The sequence below is a fragment of the Heteronotia binoei genome, chromosome 9 (genome assembly GCF_032191835.1).
Source record: "Heteronotia binoei isolate CCM8104 ecotype False Entrance Well chromosome 9, APGP_CSIRO_Hbin_v1, whole genome shotgun sequence".
Classification (NCBI taxonomy): Eukaryota; Metazoa; Chordata; class Lepidosauria; order Squamata; family Gekkonidae; genus Heteronotia; species Heteronotia binoei.
Window position 1 is genome coordinate 35,380,938 of NC_083231.1, and position 23,102 is coordinate 35,404,039.

A 23,102-nucleotide genomic window follows, 5' to 3' on the forward strand; every position below is an offset into this window, starting at 1 on the left:
TCCCACATTTTGCTATTATGTCTCATTCTTTATGGGAAGAAATGAAAGGACACACAGATCATGCTGGACATGTAGAAGGGTGGCTTTTTCCAGTCAGGGTTATCCCTTTCAATGGGTAAAAATGATCCCTGCCACAGACTTTGACAGAACTTATTTTCTTTCACAGCATGGTAATAGGTTTCAGCTCTCACCCTGTTGGAAACATGACAGGATAAAAGCTTTTCTTCTTTCTTGTTACCTTCCACGGGGTAGGAGTGGAGGGCAGAAGGCATAGCATGGGAGGTGGGTTCTGTTTGTCCTCTAGTACAATTTAGAAGTTTCTGGGGACCAAAAAGACTTTCTGTGGTATCTTCCCCCAAAGTTGTTCTCAATTAGCCACAGGATAGGTGAAGAAAATGGTGCTAAGGGGAAGGCTGAATACTCATTCCCTGAGCATCTCTTCCCTAATCAGATCAGCTGCTTCCTGTGGCTGCTTTTGAAATTAAAACACACATGAACATATAGACCAGATTTCATAACATACCTACTGTATAATAGTTTTTTATTTGTGTTATTTCAAACATGTAAAAGCCTGTCTTTCTCCAGTAAACTGGAACTCAAGAACAATAATAAAAACACTAAGAGCACCAAAATTAAAAACACTGTCAGAAAAAAGTTTTCAAATTCAAAGCACCCAACAAAGCGATCAACTAGAGGAGCCAAAGTCTCTAAAAGGAAAAAGCCATCTAAAAATTAAGAATAAACACAGACCTTCTGATTTCCTCCAGAAGACTATTTCCATAACATTGGAGCAGCCACTGAAAAAGCTCACAAGCAGAAAACAGCAGAATGTACCCTTGCCAGTGTCAGATTGATTAAAAGTCATTGAACTGAGTGAGGTACAAGATCATCCCAGAAGTGACCACTCAGGTATGTGGGCCATATCCATTTTGGCCCAAAGTTAGATGCAATTCACTATTTTTTGTTTGGTGGCACAGTAAGAAAATTCCTGGGAGATAGTTGTATTATTTCTCTCTATTCAAATCATAATTTTGGAATAGGATTTTGACTGTTAAAATGAAAAACCCAAAATAGTTCAATACAACCTTTTTAAAAAGCTTTAAAAATTTCACCATATCCGACTGCTAGATTTAAGTGCTGATTTTAATTGCTGATAAAATGCATTGACTCGTTCATTCTGCGCTGGCCACTCCAAGATGCAGCGAGATTTGAACATGGCTCTCCGTAAATAAAGAGCACTATTCAGCTTATAATCAGGAATGTCATGTCGAAAAATCAGTATGATGGAGTCTCGACTTTGTTCAATAGCTTGCTGTATGGCATGATGTACCTTGAACCTGTAAAAAAAAAGGAGCATAATTTCTTTAGTACATTCAGTATTTCACCTGCTTTTAGAAGAAGAAGAAGAACATATTGGATTTATATCCCACCCTCAACTCCAAAGAGTCTCAGAGTGGCTCACAATCTCCTTTACCTTCCTCCCCCACAACAGACACCCTGTGAGGTGGGTAGGGCTGGAGAGGGCTCTCACAGCAGCTGCCCTTTCAAGGACAACCTCTGCCAGAGCTATGGCTGACCCAAGGCCATGCTAGCAGGTGCAAGTGGAGGAATGGGGAATCAAACCCGGTTCTCCTAGATAAGAGTCCGCACACTTCACCACTACACCAAACTGGCTCTCTTATAAAGGGGACTCTAAAAATGTTTTAAATCCCCAGATTATTTACTGATAACTGATTGATTTTTTGTTGTTGTTGTGAGACATCCTGGGCAGTCTTTTGTGAAGAGGAGACAAAGAAAGTAACAAATATTAATAATGAGATCCTGTCCATGTTGCTTACATTATTATGCAATGCCCCATTTATAGTCTTGCACTATGTAAGCCAGCCGATTGATTAAGGACTAGCCAACAAAGGCTTCTGCTAGTTCCATCTTTTTACCAAGTTATGTAATAGTGTTTTCAAAGTGGCTCTGACCTCTGGAATTCTCATCCATAGTAGGTTAGCAGAAACATTTCTTATTTTGATTACTGCTTAACTGAAGAATTTTATGCACCCTTACAAGATGAGGAATACAACATTGGGCTGGCACTGTGGTAATAATAATTTATTCCATTGTTAGAATTTTATTTTCAGGTTTATTGGTTACTATATATTGATTGTTATGTATTGAAATATTAAAATATATATAACCTCCGATTTAAGAGAAATGTAAACAAATCAAATAATGTAATAGTTTTGCACTGATCTTGCAAGGATAATTTTAACAATGCAAATCTGGCCAACGCATGGACCATTTGGAGTCATGGTCAGTACAACCTTATCATTATTTGTTCCTGTTCACAGTAAACCACAATTTACATAGAAATGTAAGTTCTAATTACATTGGAAGGACCATGGATGGAGAAAGGACCATGGATTCAGGCAGGAGAAATAACAGGAATAGAATTTGAAAATGAAGTATTACATTCATTTTTCCTGCTAAATCCAATTTTTTCAGTATGAGATTTAAGAAAACAAGTGAAAAAATGTTCTTAATTAGTATTTTTTTAACTATCCTGGTACAAAATCAAAGGCAATTGTCCTAATCACATGTTGAAGTACACAAAAATCAACTGGGTTCCAAATAGATACTTTTTGTTTTATTTTGTAAGCTGCTGGTGGTAGTTTCTCCAAAGAGGCAGTATGGTTTCTAAGTACATAAATAAACAGTACTTGCTATAGGACATGCACTGGATCACAGCCTACTGAGCCAAATGACATCAATGTTTTTTTAAAAAAAAATACAATGTTAGTTCTTATAACTTTGGGCTAGATACTCTAATACCAATATAACTTGTTCTTTGTCAATCAAGTAAGGTAAATAACAGTACAATCCTAAATAGAGTAACCCCACCAAAATTCACTGAAGTCAATACAATTAGAAGAGTGTAACTCTGTTTAGGATTTCACAGTAGTGCTACTTATTAGCACAATTTTAAACTGCTAAGTTTGGACTCTATAACTGAACTGGCTTTCCTCAGGGAATCGTGGGAGCTACAGCGTTGTCCTGAGAAAGTCTGAAAATTCCTTATTTGTAATAGCTATGACTCCATTTCCCAGGGTTCCTTGACTGAGAAACTAGAAATAGTTTTGTAGGTTTGTAACTAGTTTAAGTGCGTACATGCTCTACAAAACACAAACAGAAACCCAATCTTACCTTTTACACCAGGGATCTTTTAAGAGATGATTGGTGACAATAAACATAGTTTTCCTGCTCTTGTTGATACTATCAACAATAGCTTCAAATTCAGATATTCCAGCTTCAAAGTCTCGTTCCTCTAAGCAAAACCTAATGATGGGTTCATTGTTTGCTTGTTGTTCTTCTAGGGGAATAAAATTCTTGTATACCCAGTTCTTGTCCTTCTTAGCATGGATGATGTAGGCATCATAATCAAACTGTTGCTGTGGTCTGTCTATTTCTCTAAATCCTAGCACTCTATTTACAGACACGCTCCAGAGAAATTTTATTCTCCATCCTTGAAAGTGGATGAGTAGGACCACAATAATGAGGAGCAAGATGACAGTAATACTCACAATGAAGAACAATTTAAATGGGGCATTATCACATGGTGAGGTATCAAAATGTGCCACCACAGTATTATGATATTTAGGTGGAGTGTTACATAGATACTGATTTAAACCTGGGATGTATGTTTTACTCACATTGAGCCAGTTAACAAACCAGGCTATAGTCTCACAAGTGCAGTCAAAAGGATTGGACTCCATGTCTAGTGCTTTCAAGTTTGCAAAAACTGTACCAAACACTTCTTCTTCAACAGCTGTAATAAGATTCTTCTGGAGAAACAGGGAAGTCAGAGATGCCAGGTCATTAAAGACTGACACAGGAAACAGATTCAGATTATTGGACCCCAAATTCAAGCTTCTTAATTTAGATAACCCATGGAAAACATTTCCTGGAATCTCATCAATGCCATTAGATTCTAAATCAAGCAGACGTAGGTTCTTAAGACCTTTTAAGAAGAGAACAGGGCCGCCTGGGTTGGCATGCTTCCAAAGCCGAGCCAGATTATTATGCTGCATATCCAAAATTTCAAGTTGGTGGAGTCTGTCAAACAGATCCTCTCTCACATTAGCAATATTATTGTTGCCAAGATCCAGGACTGTTAAATTCTGCAATGTGTGGAATGGTGAGGGAGAGATATCAAGGTTGCTGCAACCTACCCTCCTAAGCCTCAACTTTCTAAGGCTTGGAACAAATGCAAATGAATCGCTTGTCAAAGTCAGGAGATTGTTGTAAGAAAGATAAATAGTCTCAATGCTACTAAGACCCTGAAATTCCTGGCCTGTGAGATCTTGGCTAATTTCATTTATTCCTAAATCTAGAGTTTTTAATTCTCCCAGCCAAGAGAATGCCCCAGCTTGGATATCAGTGATTTTAGTTCTTGTTAGGTTAAGAAATTGCAAAGGAGAATCAGTGAGAGATGAAAATGTTCTGTTTGTTATTGTTCTTTTTATTGTTCCCAAGGTGATAGCGCACTTGCTTAAACTCAAGTATTTCAGATTTTCTAAACCTGTAAATGTTTTAGGAGTAATCTCTGGAAATGTATTTTCATCCATAATAAGAGTCTCTAAATGTTTTAGTGACTGAAAAGCAAAATCATCAATTTTTTTGTTAATAGAGTTTCTCAAATTCAGATAATTGATGTTGCTCAATCCATCTAAGGAATGAGAAAATAGACTAGCAATCTTATTGTTCTCTAGATTTAAAGTCTGTAAACTCTTGAACCAGACAAAAGAACCATTTTCAATCACTGTCATATAATTATTAGATAGGTCTAAAATAGTGAGATTTGTTCTCTGCATTCCATTGAAGGTCAAGTTGGAGATGCGTGAAAGTTGCACTTGGCTCAGTGAGAGATTCTGGATGCTTGTGCTGGATAATTCTAAAGAAAGCTTCTCCATTCTATTAGGCCCCAGTTGAACTTTGTTCAAGTTAAGACCAAACAGCTTTCCAATAGCATGGAAACAGCCTGGATAAATCTGGAAAGATTTAAGAAAAAACCCATAAATATATATGAAATATTCCTTAAAGTGTATCAAACAACTGGTCTATTTAATCTGATTGGGCAGTGGGTCCCCAGGTCTTTCCTGGCCTGCTACCTGAAGTGATTTTGACAGGTGATACTGTAGTTTAATGTGGCATCTTTTGCATGCAAAAGATACTCTGGCACTCTTCCAACAAAGAACCCAACAATGTAATGAGATGTGAACAGGACTGGCCCTAGAGTGACTGGAACTGTAGGCAAGGCTGAGTTCTGATGCCCCCCCTCCCCGTCGATAACATCATTGAATCACATGGGGGGTACTCAATTCAGCACCTCCCCAGAAGGCTGGCCCCCTAGGCAATTGCCTAGTTTGCTAGTGGCAGGGCTGGCCCTGGATGTGAAGGCTGCCCGAAGGCTTGTTTAGAAATTATGGTATCACTTGCTAAATCAGATTTCTAAAAAAAAAAAAAAAATGTTATTACAGAGAGAATCTGAAGAAAATTTTCGTTTGCCTTCTAGGAACTGAAAATTTCCCCACCTTTGAAGCTATAGATCTGTGGATGGGTCTCATAGCTAATGTTTAGTCCTTGCTTATAAATAGATTTTAATTAAACAAATACAATTAAAAGCACTGAGACTGCTTTTCAGATAGTGATCCTTTTCAGTTATATACATATAGTACCTCAGCATGGAAAAATGAATAATTATGTATAATATGAAGCTTATTGAGCTGCACCCACTTAATACTCCAATATATTAGAATCACCATTATTGAAACACTGGCTTTCATGAAATTTGTGAAAATCCACACATTATTGTGTATATCCCATATAATCCCATTATACTATCCATTTATGAAAAATTACATTCATTCATCAAACATTTTATACCAGCAGTCATACAAAGGAGGTTGTGGCTGCATTAATATTTCTGAATACACAATGTTAAATTAGCAAGAGACAATTAGATGAATCTAAAATAACTCAATATTATGGTTATTCTTCACTTTCAGGACCACAACCCAGCGATTTAGTATTTTACCTCTGTTAGGGGATTTGATGACAAGTCCAGTATTTGTAATGAAGAGTTACTAAGAAAAAGGAAGTCTTCCTTCTTTAACTCAGTAATTTTATTCTGAGACATCACAAGCTCCTGGAGGCTCTCTAGCTGTTGCTGGGATCCTAATTTAGTAGATGATAGACCATTATGAGAAACATCCAAAGATTTCAAATTCTGAGAAGACAAAGAAAACAGAAGTTCAGCAATAAGAATATAAGAGAAGCCATGTTGGATCAGATCAATGGCCCATCCAGTCCAACCCTCTGTGTCACACAGTGTCCAAAACACGCCCCCCCCCCAACGACAGAATCTTACATTAGCTACAACAGGTCGCAAGAGTGTTTGAGGTTATATAAAGTCTGATGAGTTACAGTAAGACATCACAATGCACTTAGTTTCAAAGGACTTCTGGAAGAAAAGATAATCCTTTGGCATTTACATTAAAGGAAAGATGGAACACTACACTGTAGTGTTATCTACCAATGGCATGTCTACATTACAATATTTAATATCATTTCTTCTTTAAAGGGAATCTTGGAGATTGTAGTTTGGATACATAGATTTCTAGAACAAAATTCTCAGGACCAAACTAAATGAAATACAAACGCAAGAGATCTATGCTGGTTCCCCAGTGCAAATCATCCTATCTCCTTGAGCTAAAATTTATTCCATGGCTGAAAATATATGAGTATCAGTACAATGGTGGACTTTCAGAGTTTAATCTATTTTGCTCTCAGCATCTCACCAAACAACAATTCCAAACTGGAAAGGGGGGGGCATGACATTAAAAATTATGTAAACTCAGTTTATAATAGAGACTGGTGATTCCCAACATGGCACCTGGCGGGGTGTCTGCCACTGTATAATGGTGCCTGTCATATTATTTCCTGGTGTTTTAGGCATAAAATCCAAAGGATAAACAGAAGTTTTAAGTTGCTTCCATGAGCTAACTTACAAAGCACTGACCTTATCCCAGGTAGGCACATCTCAGGCAAGTTCCAGTGGTTGGCCATAAATGTAAAGTATTTCATGTATTTGGACATGGAAACTCCACTCTCTGTGGCTGCACAGGGAGCTATCCCTCCCCTTTGTTTGGAGAACTGAAACCAAACATAATCTTTTCCCCAAAGCAGAGTCAATCCATGCTTTTCTCTGCTTTCTCAGAGACTAGGAGACCTTTGCCTTTGTAAGGAGTACCCATTAGATGATATTGATATATATTATAGAGAGATAATTGGTTTGGATATTCCAAAAAACCATCTAACATTTTATTATTAATTTAGAACATTTTCATGCTACTTTCTTACCCACTTAGGGTCCCCAAGGTGGTGAACATTAAAACGTTAAAACACTTCAATGTTAAAAAATGTAAAACATTAAAACAGTATTTAAAATAGGGTATATAAAAATATTTGAATTCAGCAAAAACATAGAAACATATATAACAACTAGGAAGGAGGGCCAGTAACAGGTATTGGGTTGGGGTATGCCAAACAAAACAAAAAAGTCTTCACATACTGGTGGAAGACAATGATAGAGGGAGACAGACAAATCTCTCTGGGGAGGGAATTCCACAGTTTGGCACCAGTTCTCAGGTTGTCACTGTCTAGCCTCAGCTGACCAGGGCACTCAAAGCATAGCCTCCAGATGTTACCTGAATGGTTGGGTAGGGTCATATGGCAGAAGACAATCCTTCCTGGCCGCATGATATATAGGGTTTTAAAGGTCAATACCAGCACCCTGAATTAAGCCCAGAAGCAAATGGGAAGCCACTGTAGATGGAACAAGACTGGAGTTCCTACAACCTAGTCCAGTCAACATTCTGGCTGCAGAATTCTGTACCAACTGTAGCTTCCAGACAATCTTCAAGAACAGCCCCACAAAGGGCCCATTACATTTTTCACTGCCCTCTCCCCATGGCAGAAATTTAATACCTTCCTCAACATTCCAGAAGTGCCTATTGGCTCAACAAGGTTAGGGACTTCTGATAAACAAATGAACTATTCACAGCTAAGTGATAGTTTCAGCCATAAATGAAAACAGTCTCTACTTGAGAGTCTGGAAAGCTACTGACAGTCAGGAAAGATGTAGATATCTTATCATCCACTCACACTGGTAAAAGGACAGTTGTACACCTTACCTTTAGAGATTTGAAAGAATCCTTTCGAATTGCTATTATGTTGAATCCCAAATTAAGCTCCCTCAGATTGGTACAGTAGGTAAAAACATTGTCAGAAAGTATATGCAGTTGATTGCGCTGAAGGTTCAGACCTTTTAACAAGTGCAAATTTTGGCACAGCTCTGGCTGCAGTTTAGAGATGGTGTTGAATCCCGCATCCAAGTAGAGAAGCTGATTGTACTTTGTGAGGTTTGCAGGTGGCAATGTTCTTAACTGGTTATGAGAAATATCCAAAGTGGTAATGTTTGTTGGAAGATCAGAGGGGATTTCTTTTAACTTTAAGTGGCTACAGTCTGCCTTCCCATGTTTTATTTTACAAGCACTCCCAGATGATCCACAGTGAACACAAAATGACAAAAGGATGAAAGGCAAATATGAGTGGCAAATAAAATGTATCCTCATTTTCCTAGGGAAAAAGGCAAATATTTAAAATGAGCGTTTATTTTGAAAAACACAGAGAAAATCTAAGTAGGGGCTCAGTCATTTGCAGCCATGGGCTTTAAACCCCTCAGGGCACAATATGATCCTGATCTGATAACACCCTATCTCCCCTCTGTTCCCCCTCCCACAAAGATATATTCTAATCCATCCCTTCATTACTGTACTCCTTACAGAGGAGAAGACAAATCAAAAAGCTGATCAATATTACAGATTTCCATAAGACGTCCCCTCCTATCCCTGGAGCCTCTTGGGTCACCTCCCTGGATATCCTGACATTTCCCTCCCAATCTTTCTACTCTCTAGAAAAGGAAAGCAGGGAAAAAACCTGAGGTTCCTATGTGGGAAAAGGATAAAAGAACAATAGGCTGAATAAGTTATTTTGGTTTTTTTCCTATCCCTTTGGAAAGGAAAGTGGGGGGGGGGGGGGTTGGAGAAGTGGTGACTGATCTTTCTGGAAGATTTCCCTGGTTAGGGGGTCATGGCCACCTACCCCCTCTTGTTCATGGTCAAGGTCCAGGATTTATTCCTATGCTTCATTTTTATAAAGAGAACAGGGTTGTAGTTTTCATGTCTGTAAAAAGAAATCAGTCAGTTTCAGGGCTTTTTTTGTAGCATATTAGGCCACACACCCTAATGTAGCTAATCCTCTAGGACTTTTATTTTATTTTTTATTTATTTAATTTATATCCCGCCCTCCCCACCAAAGGCAGGCTCAGGGCGGCTCACAGGTTGGGGTCAAACAATGACCAAACAAAATAAGACAGCAATAAAACATAAAAACAATTATTAAAACATCAGTATTAATAGGTGCTAGTGCAATAGTTCATACAAACAGTTAAAATTTCGATGGAAGCAATATAATTGGATGGTTGGTATTAGATGTTCCAAAGAGGACCCCAGGTCGCCATAGCATAGAGACATAGAGCCAGAGTAATGTTTAGATTTATGGGCCTAACCCGTTGCTATATAAGTTACCATTATGAAAAAGCATGGTGGAAGAGTGCTGTTTTACAGGCCCTGTGGAACTGTGAAAGCTCTCGCAGGGCCTTAACCTCCTCCGGCAACTCATTCCACCAGCTAGGTGCAGCAACGGAAAAGCCCTGGCTCTAGTTGACTGAAGCCTAACTTCCCCGACGCTGGGAACTGTCAACAGGTTTTGAGCCGTGGACTGAAGTGCTCGCTGGGGTATATACAGGAAAAGGTGGTCCCTAAGGTATGAAGGACCCTGGCCATATAGGGCTTTAAAAGTTAAAACCAGCACCTTGAAGCGAATTCGTTACATTATTGGTAGTCAATGCAGTGCTTTCAGCACAGGCTGAATATGTTCCCGCAAAGGAACTCCCATTAACAGCCTGGTGATGGCATTCTGCACTAGCTGGAGTCACCAGATTTGGGACAAGGGCAGCCCCATGTAGAGGGCATTACAGTAATCCAGCTTTGAGATAACTGTAGCATGGATCACAGTTGCCAAGTCATTGCATTCGAGAAAGGAGACCAACTGCCCTTTCGTAGATGGTAGAAAGCTGACTTGGCAGTGGCAGCTACTTGGGCCTCCATTGTTAGAGAGGGTTCCCAGAGCACCCCTAAGCTTTTAACTTTGGGCACAGGCATACGCTGTGCTCCATCAAGGATCAGTAAACAGACCTCTGGTCCTGGACCATGATGGCTTAGGTACAGGCTTAGGTACAGGACCTCTGTCTTCGTCGGATTTAATTTCAGTCTACTCAGCTTGAGCCACCCTGCCACAGCTTGTAGTGCTATGGTCAGATCATCCAGGGTGGCGTCAGACTTGGCACCCATCAGCAGATAGAGCTGGGTGTCATCTCCATACTGATGAAAACCCAGCCCATGCCTCTGGGCAACCTGGGTGAGGGGGCGCATGTAGATGTTGAATAACTTCAGGGAAACAACCGCTCCCTGCGGCACACCACACATAAGTGGGTGTCGTTGGGATAGTTCATCCCCAACCGCCACCCTCTGTCCCCGACCCTGGAGAAAGGAGGAAAGCCACTTCAAGGCCAACCCCTGAATCCCAGTGGCAAAGTGATGGGTCAGCAGCAGATGATTGACCTTGTCGAATGCCGCCAACAGGTCCAATAGCATCAGCACCACTGAGCCACCTCTGTCCAGGTGCCTCTGGAAGTCATCTGTGAGGGCGACCAGAACTGTTTCCGTCCCATGACCTGGGCGGAAGCCGGATTGATGTGGGTTAGCACGGAAGCATCATCCAGAAAAGATTTTATTACAGGGCTTACTGTAGGCTCTTGGAAGATTGGCTACATCAGGAGTGTGTAACCTAATAGGCAAAGGAGTTCCTGCTACAAAAAAAGTCCTGGTCAGTTTTATGACATTGTTTATTGCATTTATTGTTTCTTGCTCTTTTCTTGCATTATTCTGTAACCAACGTAGAGTCTGAGTAAGAAAGATGCAGCATAAATGTTTAATCTTTATGCCAGAACGGGCACTTATGACAACTGTAGCTCTAATACAGGTCATCTTATTAAGAACATAAGAGAAGCCATGTTGGATCAGACCAATGGCCCATCCAGTCCAACACTCTGTGTCACAAAAAAAAGGAGGTTCACAAGTGGGGATAGAAGCCCTTCCACTTTGCCCCCCCCTCCCCAAGCACCAAGAATATAGAGCATCACTGCCCCAGACAGTTCTAATAATATGCTGTGGCTAATAGCCACTGATGGATCTCTGCTCCATATTTTTATCCAAACCCCTCTTGAAGCTGGCTATGTTTGCAGCTGCCACCACCTCCTGTGGCAGTGAATTCCACATGTTAATCACCCTTTGGGTGAAGAAGTACTTCCTTTTATTCTTCCTAATCCGACTGCTCAGCAATTTCGTTGAATGTCCACGAGTTCTTGTATTGTGAGAAAGGGAGAAAAGTACTTCTTTCTTTACTTTCTCCATCCCATGCATAATCTTGTAAACCTCTATCATGTCACCGGGTAATGGATTAGAGTTGTCCACTGAGATGGTGACAAACAGTATGGACTGTCTGCCAAAGTCTCGAGGCAGCAGGAGGAAGGTTGCGGGCCTAGCTTGCCTGGGAAATTATAGATGTTTGTATGCAAATGCTAGAAGTGTTCGAAGTAAAATTGGTGAGTTGGAATGTTTAGTGTTGGGAGAAAACATAGACATTGTGGGAATTTCAGAAACTTGGTGGAATGAGGAGAATCAGTGGGACACGGTGATTCCTGGATATAAGTTATATCGGAAGGATAGGGAGGGAAGGGTTGGAGGTGGGGTGGCTCTGTATGTCAGAGAGTGTATACGGTCCAGTAAGACTGAGGTCAGAGAATTAGATTCCCTTCGAGAAATGCTTTGGGTTGAATTAGAGGGCCTAAAAGGAAATTTCACTATGGGAGTTTGTTATTGCCCACCAAATCAAAAGATGACAATTATAATATGATGGAAGGATTAAAGATAGTGCCTAAACATAAAAACTGTGTCGTAATAGGTGATTTTAACTACCCGCAGATTGATTGGGTCAATACGTGTTCTGGTCGAGAGAAAGAGATTGAGTTTCTAGATGCTCTCAATGACTGTGCTATGGAGCAGATGATCTCAGAACCTACCAGAGGTGGGGCGATCCTGGATTTGGTCCTAAGTAATGCCCAAGACTTGGTGTGAGATGTAAAAGTGATTACACCGCTTGGGAGCAGTGACCATAATGTTATTGATTTCACCATTTGTATAAATAGAGAGTTGCCCCAAAAGACCAGCACAACCATGTTTAACTTTAAAAGGGGTAAATTCTCTGAGATGAGGAGGCATGTGAAGAGGAAACTAAAAGGAAAGGTAAATATAGTCAAAACCCTTGGGGAAGCTTGGAGGTTTTTTAAAACTACAATCCTAGAAGGCACAAACAGGTATAAGAAAAGGCCTGCATGGTTAACAAACAAAGTAATGGAAGCTGTAAAAGGTAAGAAGGACTCCTTTAAGCGATGGAAAGCCAGTCCAAGTGAGATTAATAAAAGGAACACAAGCTGTGGCAAATCAAATGCAAGACTGTGATTAGGGAGGCAAAAAGGGACTATGAGGAGCATATTGCAATAAATATACAATAAAAATTTCTTCAAATATATTAGAAGCAGGAAACCAGCCACGGAGGCAGTGGGGCCCTTGGATGACCAAGGGGTAAAAGAATTACTGAAGGAGGATAGGGAAATGGCTGAGAAGCTGAATGCATTTTTCCCCTCCGTCTTCATTGTGGAAGATGAGAAATGTTTGCCTGCTCCAGAAACACTTATTTTGGAAGGGGTGTTGAAAGACCTGAGTCAGATTGAGGTGACAAGAGAGGAGGTCATACAACTGATAGACGAATTAAAAACTAATAAGTCACCACGTCCGGATGGCATACATCCAAGAGTTCTGAAAGAACTCAAAGTTGAACTTGTGGATCTTCTGACAAAAATATGTAATCTTTCATTGAAATCTGCCTCCATTCCTGAGGACTGGAAGGTAACAAACTTCACCCCCATCTTTAAAAAGGGTTCCAGAGGAGATCCGGGAAATTACAGGCCAGTCAGTCTGACTTCAATTCCGGGAAAGTTGGTAGAAACCATTATCAAGGACAGAATGAGTAGGCACATTGATGAACACAAGTTATTGAGGAAGACTCAGCATGGGTTCTGTAAGGGAAGATCTTGCCTCATTAACCTGTTACATTTCTTTGAGGGGGTGAACAAACATGTGGACAAAGGAGACCCAATAGATGTTGTTTACCTTGACTTCCAGAAAGCTTTTGATAAAGTTCCTCATCAAAGGCTCCTTAGTAAGCTCGAGAGTCATGGAGTAAAAGGACAGGTCCTCTTGTGGATCAAAAACTGGCTAATTAATAGGAAGCAGAGAGTGAGTATAAATGGGCAGTCTTCGCAGTGGAGGTCGGTAAGCAGTGGGGTGCTGTAGGGCTCAGTACTGGGTCCCATGCTCTTTATGTCAAGCATGGTGAAATTCCATTGATAATTGATTGTTGTAGGGTCCTTCATAACACTGGTCTGTGAAGTATCATGGAGGACCAAGCTTTGCTAGCTTTGTTATTCTTTTCCCTCCCCCTTCCTGCTTTATTGTTTACAAAGTAAAAGTAGTGAGAAACGAAACTAACTTGAGAAGAAGTAATCAACACCTTCCCATACATTCCTGAAAGGGAGTGCAACACATCTAGGGAAAGCAAGGACAGAGTCCTGATAACATTATGGGAATGTAGACATTTATGATAGTTTATGTGTGAGAGCTATCCCTCGCCCCCACCCTTTGGAATCCTTTTGAAGTAAGCCTTAAAAGTATTGTATCAATGTATTGGCAGTATCACTCTCAAGAATCTGTTTCACTGAAAGTATCAGTTTATCAATAAATGTAGTCTTTGTATCAACTTCAACTCGTCATTGAACCCGCATGCTTGACATTTTAACTTGTTCATTAATGATTTGGAGTTGGGAGTGAGCAGTGAAGTGGCCAAGTTTGCAGATGACACTAAATTCTTCAGGGTGGTGAGAACCAGAGAGGATTGTGAGGCAAAGGGATCTGTTGAGGCTGGGTGAGTGGGCGTCAAAGTGGCAGATGAGGTTCAATCTGGCCAAGTGCAAAGTAATGCACATTGGGGCCAAGAATCCCAGCTACAAATACAAGTTGATAGGGTGTGAACTGGCAAAGACTAACCAAGAGAGAGATCTTGGGGTCGTGGTAGATAACTCACTGAAAATGTCAAGACAGTGTGCGATTGCAATAAAAAAGGCCAACGCCATGCTGGAAATTATTAGGAAGGGAATTGAAAACAAATCAGCCAGTATCATAATGCCCCTGTATATATCGATGGGGCAGTCTCATTTGGAGTACTGTGCACAATTCTGGTCACCGCACCTCAAAAAGGATATTATAGCATTGGAAAAAGTCCAGAAAAGGACAACTAGAATGATTAAGGGGTTGGAACACTTTCCCTATGAAGAAAGGTTAAAACGCTTGGTGCTCTTTAGCTTGGAGAAACGTTGACTGTGGGATGACATGCTAGAGGTTTACAAAATAATGCATGGGATGGAGAAAGTAGAGAAAGAAGTACTTTTTTCCCTTTCTCACAATAGAAGAATTTGTGGGCATTCCATGAAATTGCTGAGCAGTTGGGTTAAAACGGATAAAAGGAAGTACTTCTTCACCCAAAGGTGATTAACATGTGGAATTCACTGCCACAGGAGGTGGCAGTGGCTACAAGTATAGCCAGCTTCAAGAGGGGGTTAGATAAAAATATGGAACAGAGTGGCTATTAGCCACAGTGTGTATATATATAATTTTTTTCCCCACTGTGTGACACAGAGTGTTGGACTGGATGGGCCATTGGCCTGATCCAACATGTCTTCTCTTATGTTCTTATGTCACCCCATAGTAGACATTTCTCCAAGCTAAAGAGCCCCAGATATCCACAAATCAATTCTCCGTTATACCCCATGGGAATCGGTCTCCATAGGGAATAATGGAGGGGCCAGCAGACATTTTTCCTTCCCCCCTCTACTTTCTGATGATCCTGAAGCAGGGGAAGGGCCTCCAAAATGGGGGATCCCCTGCCCCCATCTAGGGATTGGCAACCCTAATGGGGAAACACTATTAAGTTCCTTTCCCTGTTTCACAGCGGTTTTAAGCTGCTGCTTATTGAAAGAGGATCTATAAGGGAATTAGCAAACTGGCATTTTTTTTTTTGCCTCTCAAAACTTTCAGTGGTTTTAAAAGACAGGCTATTTAAGGGATTCTAAAACTGGAGAAAAACAGAAAACAGAACCCGCCCCCCCCCCCCCAAAAAAAATTTAGCTGGAGAAAGATGTCCAAATTGGATTCTGTTTTTGGTGGCTAAAATGTCCTTGTGCCATTAACTAATGCTACTCGTTGGCTTCTATTGACTTGATAGCTAGAGCCCTTTTCATTTTAACTCCTACCTTAACTTCCAGAAAAGTGTGGGATATATGTGGTCGACCATTTTGTGTGAATAGAACAGAAAATATTATTTTCCAGCTTCAGTACCACAATCAGAAACCCAGATTTTGAGAGTACACATTCATGCACATCAGTGCTGGTAAATATGCTCATATATACCATATTCATACAACATGATGACCACACATATCAAGAGGATCACATGGAGCAGTGTGTCTGAAATGCAAGGTAGGAGAGTCAAAATCATATTAACTCAAAAGGGTACTTATGACTCTAAAATTAAGGACTACTACATTTCTGTACCGTGCTCAGCTATACAGGAACCTGTGTAATTCAAATAGTGCTAAGAGTGACAATGAACTGCTTTAAAAATATATTTTCAAAGAGAGATGCTCTATTTTGCTACTTCACTCCAGGACCTTTTTGGGTATCCAGAAAGCTGATCTGCAACCAGAATGGTGAAGCTTTTAAGAAAGCTACCAATGGCTGACTTTTGTGCCATTTCTAGATTGGAGGCCTCTAACCTCCAGATCTCCAATAGCCTTGGGTACCATTCACACAATAGCCTTGGGGACCTGGGAGGAGGAAGATTGAGATGTTCTAAATTGGGGTAAATGTACTTCATGGATCCACTATACATTGTAGCAAACTAAAGATAAAATTGTCACTGAGGGTTTTTTTTTTTAAGGCAGTTGGGTTTGGCAGTCTGAGAAATAAAGCGTTCTCATTATTGAAATTACCCGGATGTTTCACTGGGGAGGCTGGGTCCTGTATGCAAAACACATCTGCAAGCATTGCAACAGGCAATCTAGCTGGATTTTATGACTGTTGGTTTTGTCCGCCTTTGTAAAAAAAAAAAATGCTGAAGCACAATTTTTGTATAATCCTACAGTTTTGTTGTTCTTCTTAGTTAAAAAAATAGCAATCCCATTCTGTGTATGCTTGCTAGCTACTGGATGTCAAGTCAACTCCCTAAACTACAGAAATTAAAACAATTCTTTCAGGCACATTTTCTTGAGAACTCAAGGCTCAAACAATAAACGAGTTGAGTATGTTGTTCCTATTTCTTACCAGAAGGAGGCAAAAGGCAAGGCGGGGGACGGAGGAACAGCGAGACAGCCCTGCTTTCTCTCTCTCTCTCTCCCCCCCTTTAATTGTCTAGTTTTATTTGCTTCACAGTGTTAAGTTCTAAATATATATTTCTAAATATATATTTCTGAATGTCAGTTTTGCACTGTAGCTGGAAGGCTAAAAATAAATCTGTCATAAATTAACTCCTTGAGCTCATTTCACCATAAAGAACAAAGTTCGAGTCCAGCGGCACTTTTAAGACCAACGACGTTTTATTCAAGCTACGCTTTTCCAGATACAGATACCTCGTTCTGCCGCTTCAGATCAACACGGCTACCCACCTAAGTCTATTTTCACCATGAAGAAAGGGTTATTCATTACACTTACAGGCGAGGCTTCCCGCGGGGCCGTTCCACTCTCTGATCAAGGGACTTCAGATCATGATAAACACATGTGCTGTAGACGCCGGCGTCTCCCCCCCCCCCTTTCAAACTTTGATGCCAGCTAAAAAGGCCCGTATTGTCTTGCTTTGACAAAGCACCCAGGAGAAGCTGGGAGGGAGCAAGGGACTGGGCTGTGCATTGGCACGAATAGCAGGAAGAATTTAAAGTAACCCGCCCCTCCTTTTTCACAGCACCCCGCCTCCAAATGAAGGAGAGTTTCATTCGGAGTTACTCCCCCGTCTCCACAGAAATATAGAGGGTGTGTTTTTTTTTTTTTAAACGTATTTATAAGAATGTACAAAAGTACTCTCTTTTAGACAGCCTCTGAGGAGAATTTGACACCGAAGCTACTTCTGTCTCGTTGTGCACATACTGTAACTAAAGCCAAGCATTCAAACTTAGTAGAACAGCACACAGTTCGATCTGTTGGCAGGGGACAGACAACCTGGCCAGTCCAAGTGTTCCAGCTTGTTTGGGGCAAGGGGTGAAGGACGCACTGTCCGGTATCGCTCAGCATAGGGGGTCCGCTGGCTCCTCAGCCTTGCTGAGCCTGCAGACACCTGAAATTTTGGCAAAGAGTAGTGGGTGCCGTGCCACAAAACGTCCTCCTACATTGGGGGTTTTGCATAATGGTACTGTCTGGGGGATCTTCCTGAAGCACTTTATGGCGGCGAGAAGTCGGGCCTGGCTGTTTGGATTGAAGAAAAAGTGTCTGGGATTAGAAGCAAGTAAACCGCTAACCCACCAATGGGGAGGGGGCAAACCCACACATTGGTAGTGGCACCCTGACTCCCACAGCAACATGGTATAGACCACAGGCCTAGCAATTGCACATTGGAAGCAGACATGGAAAATGTCTTGAAGCTGCCAAGCATGGCAAATTATTTTTTTCCGTTGCCTTGAAGGAAGAGAAGTTGACAAAGCTGAATGTTTATTAAAATGTAATTTTATCATTTAAAGAGATGATATGTAACATTTTCTCAATATTTGAAGTAAGTGTGTATCCAGTAATTTCTTTGTAAAATTATACTGATTTTTAACACAATAAATTATTTTCAGTGGCATTTTGAGCAATGCGCTCACTTTTATTTTAAAATGGTTTAGATTGATGGAAGAACTGAACAGTGCAATCCTATACAGAGATATTCTAGTCCAGGGGTGTCAAACATGTGGCCCAGGGGCCGAATCAGGCTCCAGAGGGCTCCTATCAGACCCCTGAGCAACTGGCTGTCATCTGCTTTCTTCTCCCTCTCTCTTGCTTCCTTCTGCATCACAACTTGCTTTGTCAGGCTTGCTCAATAGCACAGGAGCTAAAGAGCAAAGCCTCTATTTTCTCCATTGGCTGAGGCGCCTCCCTTGTGGGAGAGGGATAGCTTGCTTTGCCAGGCTCCCTCAATCACACAGCAGAGCTACTGAGCCAAGCCTCTCTTTTTTCTATTGGCTGAGGCTCCTCCCCCTCCTGGTCCCCTTGGGAAGGAAGGAAAGAACCAGAGCTTCCTTTGCTCAGTTCCCTGGATCCCATGGGTGAATTACAGAGAAAGCACCTTTAAGATCAATGAGTGCTAATGTTTTAAGTTTTTTTTTAATCTTTAATTTCTAATTTACCGTTTTTAGGTAAAATTATTGAGAGGGCAGTGGCGCTGCAACTACAGGGTTTTCTGGATGACGCTTCCGTCCTAGACCCTTGCCAGTCCGGCTTTCGCCCGGGCCACGGGACGGAGACAGTGCTGGTCGCCTTGGCAGATGACCTCCACCGGCAACTGGATCGAGGAGGCGTGGCGGTGCTGATGCTGTTAGACCTGTCGGCAGCGTTCGACACGGTCGACCACCGGCTACTGACCCGCCGCCTCGCCGACATAGGGGTCAGGGGGCTGGCCTTACAATGGCTCTCCTCCTTCCTCAAAGGTCGGGGACAAAGGGTGGCAATCGGGGGTGAGCTTTCCCGGAGGCGCACACTAGATTGTGGGGTGCCTCAGGGAGCAGTTCTCTCCCCGATGTTATTTAACATCTACATGCGCCCCCTTGCCCAGATTGCCCGGAGTTTTGGACTGGGCTGTCATCAATATGCGGATGACACCCAGCTCTATCTGCTAATGGATGGCCGGCCTGACTGCGTTCCAGTGAACTTAGACCGGGCACTGCAGGCCGTGGCAACTTGGCTTAGGCTGAGTGGGTTGAAGCTGAACCCGACGAAGACAGAGGTCCTTTGCGTGGGGCGCGGCGCTCTGGGAAGGGAAATACCTCTCCCGGTTTTTGACGGCGCGCCGTTGAAGGCGGCGGGCCGGGTCAAGAGCCTGGGAGTCCTACTGGAGCCTTCACTATCAATGGAGGCCCAGGTAGCGGCCACTGCCAAGTCGGCATTCTTCCACCTGAAGCGGGCAAGGCAGCTGGCTCCTTTCCTGGAGCGCCGGGACCTGGCAACAGTGATCCATGCGACGGTCACCTCAAGACTAGACTACTGCAATGCCCTCTACATGGGGCTGCCTTTGTGTCGAACCCGGAAGCTGCAGCTAGTGCAGAACGCAGCGGCCAGGCTGTTATTGGGACTCCCGAAATGGGAGCATATACAGCCGGGGCTGCGTGAACTGCACTGGCTGCCAGTTACATACCGGGTCCGATACAAAGTGCTGGTTATTACCTTTAAAGCCCTATATGGCCGAGGACCTGCCTACCTGAGGGACCGTCTCTCCCCATATGAGCCCCAAAGAGCACTGAGGTCGGCAGGGAAGAACACGCTGACTATCCCTGGGCCAAAGGAGGCGAAATTACAGAGTACACGGGCACGGGCCTTCTCTGTTATAGCCCCGTGCCTTTGGAATCAACTTCCGGAGGAGGTACGGGCCCTGCGGAATTTGGACCAATTCCGCAGGGCCTGTAAGACCATCCTTTTCAAGCAGGCGTTTGTAGAACTTGATAGGATGGCTGTTTAATTACCAACTATTTATCTAGTGACCCCTGCCATAATACAAGTGTACAGATAACATCAGGAAGATCACCGCCGTTTAAACTATGGAATGATCCAGACATTTGGAACTGGTTTTAGATTGTTGTTTTAAATCAATGTATAACTTAAATGTTGTTTTAAATTACCTTATATTGTATATTTTATATTGTATAATTTTATCGAACTCTTGTCAGCCGCCCTGAGCCTGCCTAGGCGGGGAGGGCGGGATATAAATAAAATTTATTATTATTATTATTATTATTATAATTGTTTTTGTCTGTATCCTTTATAGAGTTTATATCTCTGTTACCTAATCTTAAATAGGTACACATCTGGCCTGACCCAACATGACCTGGTCCAACAGGGTCTCATTTATGTCAGATCTGGCCCTCATAACAAATGAGTTTGACACCCCTGCTCTAGTCCAACCCCATCTGCATAGGATTGCACTGGAGAACTAGAATATTGGAACATCTCTGAAAACTCAAAGTAATGTTCTGTTAGAAGACACAGGAAGTTGCTGTTAAGAAGACACGGAAGGATTGTCAAGGTTCTAAGTTTAGTATTTTCAACCATGGTAATTTGATCATGATAGATCACGTAGCCTGTTTTACCAGACAGACTGGGCTACAGAGCAAGAACACTTCAGACTTTTTAGACTCAGAGTGAGAGTTATTTAAAGAGCCATTAACCAAAATTAAAGAACTCTTCTAGCATAATAGCTAAGAGATACGAATTGCTCCTGTGCAAGGATTGCAAAAATGTTTCCTCTTGCTACGCCCCACATAAAGCAGCAGCAAGACGGGTGAAAACAAAAACAGAATCCACATGATGCTTCCCTGTCTTTTCTCTGCTTGCCGCTGCTTCCACCCCCATTCCCTTCTCTACCTTTTCTCTGTTGCTCTTGGTATGATCACACCATGGTCCTCCAGTGGCCTAGCAAGCTGCCAATACCATTTTGAAAGTGGAGCTTTGTTCTTTGCCGCTATCTGACCAGTCAAATTTGTTAAACCTTGCAGCCCAAACTGATTAATTAATAAATTATTATTATCTCAGGGCTTTTTTGAGCAGGAATACACAGGAATGCAGTACTGGCTGGCTTCGCATCAGGGGGTGTGGCCTGATATGCAAATGAGATCATGTTGGGCTTTTTCTACAAAAAGCCCTGTATCATCATCATCATCACCATCATCATTGTTGTTGTTGTTGCCGCCTGAGTGGCCCGTTGGGGCTTGAGAGGCAGTGTAGTGCTTTTAACTGTAGTGTTTGGCTCTTTGGTAAATTGGAGGTGAGTACATGGTCTGCCCTAAGGCCAGAGAGATGCAGCAGACAGGATGTCGTCAGAAGCCTTCTTTAATGTGCAGAACTCCAAGGCAGGGAACAACATAGACTTAACAATGCCAGGAATCCAAACCACTGACAACCCAGTTCCAACTAGCATATTCCAGAAGACACACTCATTCATGAGAAGAGAGGGAGATCCACTTAGTGCCGTTTAAGAGACAAGTTCCATATACTACACCAATGGCCTGGCCAGAAGAAGGCACAGCTGGGACACGGGGATGCTGATGGGAGGACAGAGCCCACACTGGCCTTACTGTCAAAAGACTTGAGGGCTCCAAAACATAAGCTGGCGGGGTTTGTGTGTGTGAGCAGAATAGACAGCTGCTACACAGTAGGGTGCACAGTGCCATTTGGGGATAAGCTGAGAGTGGACTGGGCTGGGAAGGTGCAGCTATCCCAAGGCCTGATAGCTGTTCAGAAGCTGGTGAGAGTGAGCCAGAACCAGAAGTAAGCCAAAAGGCCTGGGGAAAGTTCCAGAGCCTGGAGGCTCCCATGGAGGTGGAGAGGCCAGAATAGGCTTCCCAAATCCCCCGCCTGGGCGGGGGCCCCCTGATTTGGAGCCTCCTCCCCCCGCTCGCCAAAAATCTGGAAAGGCGGGGGGGGGAGAATGGTGGCCCTTCCCACCCAGTCCCGATCCCAGCAGCTTCTCCTTGCCCTTACCTTCCCACCCAGCCCAGATCGCAGCAGCCTTTCTTCCGTTTTCCCAGGCTGCTTCCCGTCCCCAGTCAGCTGGCTGGCAGGGGGCAGGGGGGAGAGGGGAAGCCCCACCCAGCCTGCAAAGTACCATGTGCCTTTGCACCTCCAGGGGGGGAGAGAGGGAAACGTCTTCATTATTCCCTATGTGGAGATCGATTCTCATAGGGTATAATGGGAAAATGTTCTGGAGGTTTCGGGGGCTCTGGGGTAGCTGTTTTTTGAGGTAGAGGCACCAAATTTTCAATATAGTATCTAGTGCCTCTCCCCAAAGTACCCCCCAAGTTTCAAAACGATTGGACCAGGGGGTCCAATTCTATGAGCCCCAAAAGAAGGTGCCCCTATCCTTCATTATTTCCTATGGAAAGAAGACATTTAAAAAGGTGCTGTCCCTTTAAATGTGATGGCCAGAACTCTCTTGGAGTTCAATGATGCTTGTCACACCCTTGTTCCTGGCTCCACTCCCAATGTCTCCTGGCTCCACCCTCAAAATCTCCTGGCTCCACCCCCAAAGTCCCCAGATATTTCTTGAATTGGACTTGGCAACCCTAGGCCAGAAGGCCCTGGGCACAAGGGCAAATGCTCCATTGATCACACCCTCTAAGTTGTGCTAGGGAACCTTCTAAGTTCCCTCTAAGCTGTGCTAGGGGGTGTTGGTGCACAAAATTTTAGCTGGGAGCTCAGGGATTTTTGCATCAGCTCACAAGTGAACTGAGAAGGCATTTTCCCCTCAATTGGAAACAATAGAGGATGGGGGCACCTCCTTCTAGGCTGATAGAATTGGACCTCTAGCAAGAGAATAATAAAATCCACTATTAGTACCCATTGGGGCAAAAGTAAAAAATAAATAATAAAGCTCATCGGGCAAACACTATTCCTTAACAGATAATATATTTCCACTTGTTTTCTTGGAAGAAAAATCACAACAGTGACAAAGCAATAATGTTTAAT

At 42.5% G+C, this 23,102-nt stretch overlaps 1 protein-coding gene across 1 annotated transcript; it reads right to left on the reverse strand.

Moving 5' to 3' along the window:
- Positions 1–524: 524 nt before the first annotated feature.
- Positions 525–17,271, reverse strand: TLR3 (toll like receptor 3). Its single transcript, XM_060246433.1, has 5 exons — positions 17,115–17,271; positions 8,244–8,688; positions 6,086–6,277; positions 3,196–5,039; positions 525–1,337 (listed from the first exon to the last, which is right to left on the reverse strand). The coding sequence occupies exons 2-5, from the start codon at positions 8,682–8,684 to the stop codon at positions 1,109–1,111; spliced, it is 2,706 nt and encodes a 901-aa protein (XP_060102416.1). The 5' UTR covers positions 8,685–8,688; positions 17,115–17,271; the 3' UTR covers positions 525–1,108.
- Between the last annotated feature and the right edge of the window lie 5,831 nt (positions 17,272–23,102).